This window comes from Loxodonta africana, chromosome 3, assembly GCF_030014295.1.
Source record: "Loxodonta africana isolate mLoxAfr1 chromosome 3, mLoxAfr1.hap2, whole genome shotgun sequence".
Lineage (NCBI taxonomy): Eukaryota > Metazoa > Chordata > Mammalia > Proboscidea > Elephantidae > Loxodonta > Loxodonta africana.
In genome coordinates this window covers 44,013,634-44,022,387 of record NC_087344.1, presented here as the reverse complement: position 1 = coordinate 44,022,387, position 8,754 = coordinate 44,013,634, and the positions used below count along the sequence as shown (strand labels likewise).

At 52.2% G+C, this 8,754-nt stretch overlaps 1 protein-coding gene across 3 annotated transcripts in view; it reads right to left on the bottom strand.

Annotated features, from left to right (window-relative positions):
* Window positions 1-4,841: 4,841 nt before the first annotated feature.
* The window catches only part of SPSB1 (splA/ryanodine receptor domain and SOCS box containing 1), an 82,553-nt gene continuing 78,640 nt past the window's right edge, over window positions 4,842-8,754 (bottom strand). For all 3 annotated transcript variants that reach the window (XM_064281228.1, XM_064281230.1, XM_064281229.1), the window contains exon 3: window positions 4,842-5,249. In XM_064281228.1, the coding sequence (XP_064137298.1) occupies window positions 5,122-5,249 (128 nt within the window). In that variant the 3' untranslated portion in view covers window positions 4,842-5,121. The remainder of the gene's footprint in view (window positions 5,250-8,754) is intronic.

Sequence of the window (8,754 nt, the reverse complement as noted above, 5' to 3'; positions counted from 1 at the left end):
ATGGAAGGTCCTGGGCCGGGTCGTGCTATTGCCAAGTGCCCCAGAAGGCCGGCTCAGGCCGCATCCTTCCTGCCCTAGGAGAGCTGTGGAGCGGCTGTAGCAGGCTTGGCTAGGGCAGGACATCATTTGTTGACTCTCGAGCCCAGTCCCTAGCTCATGGTTTCCTCCCTGGTTGCCATGGCCCCGTACAGAAAACACAGCAAACTCCTGGCCCCAGGCAGCTCATTTATTTCAAATATCCCTTGCAGCTGGAGTCCAACCATGTTTGGGTGTCTGGACTGGAGCATGAACTAATTGCTCTGTCTTCGGCCCCCTCCCCAGCTCCCCCAGCATAGTTTATGGTTCAGTAAAGTCCGCATTCCTCATCCCATGGAGGAGCGGCTGGGAAGACGTGCGCAGAAGATGGACGGAGGCGGGAGGCCACTTCCCATCCATGGCCAAGCCCTGAGAGCGGCTACCTGCTTGAAGGCAGGATAGTAATTGCAACCACATGGGCCAAGCCTGCACAGATGGTTTTATTAACGCGGCTCCCTTCAACACGAAACCCTGTTCCCCAGAAGTCTCCCGGCAGCACAAAGACCCTTATTTTCCCTGTGTGCCCCCCCTCGACCCTCCCCCACCGCCTGACCCCAATCCTCCCCCTGCCATCTTCTTCAAAGGAAGCCGGAGTTCCAACTGCAACCCAGACATGAACTCCCAACTAAAACTAAATTTAGACCACCCCTTCCTCCTGCCGCCGGCCTGGGCACGCCTGGGGAGGGCACCTGGGGGTCCCTCTTTCCAATGCCCACCTTGATTTGGGGGACTTCAATCCGGAAGAAGGAACGTTGATTTAGGAATGTTTGGTCCGTTTTCAAAGACAACGTCCCAATCCCGAGAATTTGCCATTTTCCAGAGCAGAAATGCACGAGCTTGTGAATGTGTCCGTATCCTTGTTAATACAAAGAGCCTTGTCCTAGAAGACTCACCTGCGAGGCCTCAGGCCAGCCATGCTACCCTCCTGTGAGATTGTTATTGTTGGTTGTCATCTAGTTGATTCCAGTTCATGGTGACTCCATGTGTTGCAGAGAACTGTGTTCTGTAGGGTTTTCTTGGCCGTAATCTTAGGGGAAGCAGATCACCAGGTCTTTCTTCCATGGTACTGCTGAATGGGTTTGAACTGCCAACCGTTAGGTTAGCAGTCGAGCGCAAACCATTTAGTACTGTCATTTTACAGAGGCTTGTCCAAGGTTAAAAAGCTGGTGTCAGCGCCAGTATTTGCATGCAGGTTTGACTCATGTCCAGGTGCTTTTCCCTGGGCCAACCTCCATGAAAAGCCAAACCTATTGCTGTTGAGCCGATTCTAACTCATAGCGACCCTATAGGACAGAGTAGAACTGCCCCATAGGGTTCCCAAGGAGCTGGCTGGTGGATTCAAAGTGCCGACCTTTTGGCTAGCAGCCAAGCTCTTAACCACTGTGCCACCAGGGCTCTCTGGGTCAACCTATCAACACTGAAATCGTTGCTCTTTACCCAGCAACTCTGCAAAAGGAAGAGCTGACAGGCAAAAGCAGTGGTCTTCAAACTCTCTTAGGCAAGGCCACCTGGGAGATATGGAAAAATGCAGATCCCTGGGCCCAGCCCAAGAAATGTTGATTCAGTCCATCTTGGGTAGGGCCCTGGAAGCTGCATGTTAACACCCCCAAGGTGATGCTGAGGCAAGTGGTCTAGAAGAAATCTGGTCAGGAGACTGTCTGAGCAAGGGACATGGGACTTTGGTCCCAGTGGTCTTAGACCCTCCACTCACTAATAGACCCTCAGACCAGGGCATTTTCCACAGTGCCATCCAATCTTGACATGTCTTTAGAATTCAAAATTCCCCAGTGAGCTGAGTATACTCTGGCCAATTTTTCTGGCAACTAGTCATTGACACATGATCACATTTAGTGAATTTTTGCACTGTTCACTTTGTCTGGAGCTCCACTCACCCAACCTCCAACTAACCCAGAACTTCCTGTCCTCTCTGCTGGGGGTGGGTCTGCCCTCAGTGGCTGGCAGGATTCATGCAGGCAAAGGCTCATAGACCATCATTGTGCTCTCAGCACCGGGGACTCAAAGGCGGATGATGGACCAGCTCCTACTCACAGGGCCCGCCCCAGAGCGTGGACTCCAAGGACACCCACACTTGCTCACCCTCTGCTCCCAAAAAGCCCATTGTCAACTCAAGCTTGACAAATATATAAAGGAGCCAGAGGTGCTCACGAGGCTGTAGAATCGCTTTCCAGTAGGTTCTGCAGGCTCCCTTTGTCTGGACTGCCAAGTGTTCTAGGGTCATTAGAAGTCTCCTCTGTCTGGGATTCTGGCTGCTGTCCCACCCTCTGCCAAGGGGTGACAGGGTCACATCATCCTCTGTTGAAAGCTGTGGGCAGTGGGGCCTGCTGGGCTGAGGAGGGATGTCTTAGTTTCTCCTTGCTGTTCTTGGGTGCTGTTGAGTCGATGCCAACTCATAGCAACGCCATGTGACAGAGTAGAACTGCCCCTTAGGATTTTCTAGGCTGTAATCTTTACAGGGGGCCCTGGTAGCACAGTGGTTAAGAGCTCAGGCTGCTAACCAAAATGGCAGATCACCAAGTCTTTCTCCTGGGGAGCCAGTGGGTGGGTTCGAACCGCCAACCTTTTGGTTAGCAGCTAAGCGCTTAACCGTTGACCCACTAGGGCTCCTGCTTAGTTTCTTAGTGCTGCTGTAACATAAATATTCCAAGTGGATGGCTTTAACAAATTTATTTGCTCACAGGAGGCTAGAAGTCCAAATCCAGAGTGCTAGCTGTATCGGAAAGCTTCCTCTCTTTCTGCCAGCTCTCAGTGAAAGTCTTGTCTCTCTTCAGCTTCTGTTCCTTGGTTCCTTGGCAATTTTCACATGGGTGGCATCTATCTTCCCCCATCTGTGCTTCCTTGCTTCTGTGCCTAATCTGCTCCTTTTATATCTCAAAATCGATTGGCTTAAAACACACCCTACACTGAGATGACTTCATTAACATAACAAAGAAAACCCTGTTCCCAAATGGAATTCCATCCACAGGTATAGGGGTTAGGATTGCAAAACATATTTTTGGGGGACACACTTCAATCCACAATGAGGGGTCAGTCAACCTTCTTTCCCCGCTCCCAAGGCACAAAGGAGGAACTCAAAAGTGGTTTTGTGTTTTAATAAACGTTCCTTTATTAGGTTACTGAGTATTATCAATGATCATAAAATAGAATGGGAATTTTGAAACTGTACAAGCCACAAGGCTCGGGGCTGACAGGAAAGAAGGGGTTAGGGGCACCGGGGAGCTGGGGGTAGGAGGTGCAGAGAGATGACAAAGAGCTGCCATTCACCCAGCCCCCATGGGGTGGGACTACGTTGGGGCCATAAGCTCGGCGTTGTACAAGTTCAATTGTCTCCTGTGCGACAAGGGTCAGAACATGGTCCACCCTGCACAGGAGCAGGGAAAATCTTTAAAAGTCTTACTGGTAAGCCCCTCTCCCCCCATGGGGGGAAAAAGACCCTCAAAATAATAAGAGGGTGATTTCTCACCCAGTCTTGGCACCAATTTTGTGCTTTAAAAAATATACTCCGCTGAAAGATTTTCTTTTTCTTTATAAAAGGTACCCTACAGCAGCTGTTTAAAACATAATCGTTACAGACAAATACATATGCGTGTATATATTAAACCTTTTAAACAAATAAAGTCATCTATTGTACCTGTACAGAAATGAACCAAAGTCAGAATCCAAGAGAGCTGACTTCAAGAAAGAACTGGGCACAACAAGGCAGTCTGCTAGTGGGGGGCTGTGGGAGGGGCATCCCCCACCTGCTGGCTGACCTGCCCTTCCTCCCCCCTCCCCCCTGCCCTGGGGGATGCTGAGGCTCCAAGGGGAGTCACGATGACCGGGGGCCTGCTCCAAGACAGCCCAGAGCCCAGGCAGGGTGCTGAACAGGCACTGGCACTGGCTCCATGAGAAGGGGCTTGACCCTGCCCTTGGTGGCATCAATTCTGCCCCAGCCCAGGCCCTTAGGCCCAGAGACCCACTGACCCTCCCAATTTGGTTCTGGCAGCCCTCTGGGGAGGCCAGAGGCCCTGAGGATGCACTTCAGAAATTTCAGCTAGAAAAGCACAACCAAAAACAAAACCGAAGCATCCATGGGAGGCTTAAGAAAGATGTGGGAGCCCAAGAGGGACACAGCCACAAGCCCACTCAGACAGGTTCCCTAAGACACTCACGTGGCAAGTGGGGCTGACATCCCCCGAGGGACTCACTCGGAAACTCGGGCAGAGTCCCGGGGAACTGAAGTCAGGGAGCCCAGACAAAGACTACCTGCACCCACGCCCGCGTGCACACATGGCACAGACACAGCCCACGGAGATGGGCAAGGGGGGCACGCACATCCCAGGGAGGGGGCAGGTGGGAGAAAAGCAACCTGACACTGCGGAGGAGACTGAAACAAGGTTTCCTTTCTCAATGGAATAAATAAATGGCTTTTGTTATTGTTAAAAGAATAAATACAGGGTATAGGGGCACCTACACCTGGGGCTGGTGCTGGTTGCTTATTTGCATGAGGTCCAATTTGGGTTTCTGCCTCGTGTCCATGGTGGGTTTCTGCCATCCTGAGCTTCACCAGCCATGGCTGGGCCCCTGCTGGGCTGGGCCCCATCGGCCCTTTTCTAAAGCACCTCTCCAGCTCTCCTGGGGATCTGTTTTGGGTGCTGTGGCACTTCCCACCGGCTCCACTGCCCCAGAACCCCCAAGTGGCTGTAGCCTTCTCCCGGACAGTATGGGGGGCTCCCCATCCCACCCCGAGAGCAGATCGGAGCTCAATGTAGGACTATAGAAGTTTATTCTGTCTTTTTTAAACAGGGGATGTATACGGCATGCAGGGTGGCTGCCTTCTGCCAACGTTGGGAAGGGGGACGGAGGAGACTGTCGGGATCTGTTCATGTCCGGCAGAGGCAACCGGGGAGGGATGGATGGGAAGAGCATGGCCTTCTGTCCACGGCTGCAGGTGCCGGTTTCAGGACCCAACATGGTGGGCGGCCCTGTGGCAGGTGGCTCAGTGAGGTGGCACCAGATGTCTGTTGAGCAGAGGTCCTAGGAGGCGCATCACTGGTAGAGGAGGTAGGCCCTGAGCGCAGCGGGCAGCGGCAGTCTGTGGATCTCCCCGAGGCGCTCCTTCCCCAGGGCCAGGCGCACTGAGCGGCGGCAGAGATCCATGAGCGGCAGGGGCTCGGCTGGGTAAACCGAGGCAAGAGAGAAAAAGAACATCAGTTAGCACAGTGCTCTGCACATTCTGGATGGTTCTGGAACAGACAATACTAACCACAGCAGCAATATTATGAGCTAACACAAGAACCCACTCTGGGCCAGGTAGCCCTCTGCAGACACTAACTCACTGGATCCCCATCACGACCCCCTGAGGGAGCTACGATTACCATGTCCCCATTTTACAGATGGAGAAGCTGAGGAATAAAAATCAGTTGCCATTGAGTTGACTCTGATTCAGGGTGAATCATAAGTGTCAGAGTAGAACTGTGTTCCACAGGGTTTTCAGAGGCTGATTTTTCAGAAGTGGACCACCAGGCTTTCTTCCCAGGAGCCTCTGGCGGGACTCAAACCTCCAGCCTTTTGGTTAGTAGCTGAGTATATTAACCGTTTGCACCACCCAGAGTAGAGTCTCAATGACTTCCCCAAGGCAGCACTGCTGGTGGAAGACAGGACTAGGATTCGAGCCCAGGCCATCCAGCTCTTACCCTCCAGCAGCAGCCTTTGATGTACGTCTGCTGGGGCACACTGGAGCCAGGTCTCCCCAGCCAGCACCTCAGCCCCGGGCCCCACCAGGCTTTCGGAAAGGGCATTGTTTGATGTTAACCCAGCTGCTCACAGACACTGTCCTCATCTCTGTTTCAGCTGCAGACCCTGAGGCTGAGTGGGGACGTGACATGCCAAGGCCATGGAGTTAGGAGGCAGCAGGGTAGGGGTTTGATTCAGGGAGTCTGGCCCCGGTGTCCATGCTCTGAGCCACCACACCATGCTGACAATTAAGATGTCAGAAACACTTGCCCAGAGTCCCCGTGACAGGTGGCAGGGCTGAGGGGAGGTCCCAGGCCAGTGGATCCCATGGCCTCGGTGGGTAGAGTCTGTGCTGAGTGTTGGCAAGTGAGAGCCTGAAAAACCCCCAGTCCCCGCGCTTCTCTTCCTGACAGGAGCTCAGTTGAGTGCTGAGGCTGACAGAAACTGGAAATGCCCGCCCAGCCATAGCAGGACCCTCTGGGGCCTCGTCCTAGGCCACCCCCTCAGCTTCCCTGGGGGAGCTGGGACCTGGGGCTAGTGGCAATCGGAGTGGCTTCTAGATGCAGCCTGCAGCCTGTGTCCCAGGAGCCTGAGTCCTGCCTTCCTGGAGGGAAGCTCCCTTCTCTCCCATGTCCCTGACACACTCCAAGCTCCAGAAGTCTGAAAAGCTTCTGAGTGCCTGCAGGGCCCAGGGGGCCATCCCCATCATGCTCCAAGTCCACCCCTCAGCTGTTCTCTGTCCTGAGCCAGGTCCAAGTGAGCACACCTGGGCCCCCAGGCCCCTCCACAGCCCTCCAGATGAAGGAAGATTAAATGAGGGGACATGGGGCTTTACCCATGGCCTCCCCTTGACTTTGGGACTCCTTTGTAAGCAAGACAAAGGTCAGACTTAAAATACCCCAGCATTCCCCCTCGACCCCCTAATTCACCAATAAAGGGTGAATATAACCTTTTTAATATTCACCAAAGCTCAGAATACTAAAAATAACTCAGGAAAGATCAAATCCTAGGTCTGGGAGGGCTTGGGGGGAAAATCAGAGAGTGACTGCTAATAGGTACTGAGCTTCTTTTCTAGGATGATGAAAATATTCTGAAATTGATCGTGGGGATGGTTGTACAACTCTGTGAATATACTAAAACCTGCTGAAAGGTGCACTTGAAATGGGTAAATTGTATGATATGTGAATTAGATCTCAATAAAGCTGTAATAAAAAAAGAGAGAAAATCTTAGGCTTGGTAATGCATCGACTAATTTCCAGGTTTTAAAAGCCAAACGATTGCTCTTCATCTCCCCACAAGCAGCCACAGCTACAGCTAGACACAAGCAGGAACTAAAACGGTGAACGCTTCTAACTGAAAGCTTTGAAATGGGCTTTTCCTGGACAACCTGGGATGATTACAGGGAGCCTGCCTGGAGGCAGGAAGATGAACCAAAATGATCTCCCAAATCCTTTTAGGGTCAAAGATTCCATAAAACCCCTAGTAGAGTAGGGCCCAGTCCCCTTCCTTACCCCCTGTCTGCATGTGGAGCCTTGAGTCTCCTCCACGTAATGTGTCCTGTCCTGTGGTCCCATCTGGCTCCTCACCCCAGTGGTGTCACCCTGCACAGCTGCCTGACTTGAAGCAGGTCGCTCCCTCTGCCTGGGCCTCAGTTTCCTCATCTGTCAGATAAGGAGACCAGTCCAGACGCTGCCTGTACTGGGTTTCAGAGTGTTCCCCAAATTCTTGCCCACCTCAGAATGTGACCTTATTTAGAAATAGGTTCTTTGCAGATATAATTAGTGAAGATGAGGTTATACTGATTAGTGTGAGCCCTAAATCCAAGGGCTGGTGTCCTTATAAGAAGAGGAGACGCAGATACAGACACACAGGGAAGATGCCACATGATGACGAATGCAGAGACTGGAATGATGCGGCTAAAAGCCAAAGAACACCAGGAGCTACCAGAAGCTGGAAGAGGAAAGGAAAGATTCTTCCCTAGAACCTTCAGAGGGTACATGGCCCTGCCAGCACCTTAATTTCCAACTTTCTTAGACAATTGTGGCTTAAATTGTTCCAAGTCACCCGGTGGTTAGTGGTAATTTGTTACAGCAGGAATAGAAAACGAATACAGTAGCAAACTGAAATACCATGCAGTCCAGTCATTCCAACTCATGGTGACCCATGTGTGCAGAGCAGAACTGTGTTCCGTAGGGTTTTCAAGGCTGTGATCTTTTGAAAGCAGACTGCCAGGCTTTTCTTCTGAGGCATCTCTGGGTAGCTTTGATTCACCAAACTGTCCATTAGTAGTTGTGAACTTAACCATCTGTGCCACTCAGGGGCTCCCAAGGAAACTAATACTCTCCCCAAAGAACCATCCAGCTGAGATCCCGAGGGCCTGAAACACCTAGTAGCAACCTCTTGGCCTGGACTCAACTACAGAGGAGTGGTGCTTCTGCCTGAGTGAGCAAGTAGGGGAATTCAGGCTGCAAGCCCTCTTCTCCACTCAGGAGTTCCCCAAGGGCCTGGGTTGCCCCAAGCCCCACCTACCTAGGATGTACTCAGCCACTTGGAGGTGAAAGGGCTTCCCCTGGTGGCTCGAGGGCACTTGAGGAACCACTGAGAGCCATTGAATGTGGCCCCACCAGGAGTTCCCATCACTGCCCTCTAGGCTTAATGGGTTTCAGGGCAACTCATAAGCACCCTCACCAAGAAACGTTTCTTAATGGTGGGGGCCTGGGTGAGCCCTGGCTCCAGCTCACTAATTACAGGTGGCTAACATCACAGCAGGAGCCATGGTGGTGCAGTGGTTAAGCACTCGGCTGCTAACCCGAGAAGTCATCGGTTCAAACCCACCAGCTGCTCCTAGGGAGAACGATGTGGCAATCTGCTTCCATAAAGAATCCAGCCTTGGAAACCCCAGGGGGCAGTTCTACTCTGACCTATAGGGTTGCTATGAGTCAGAAT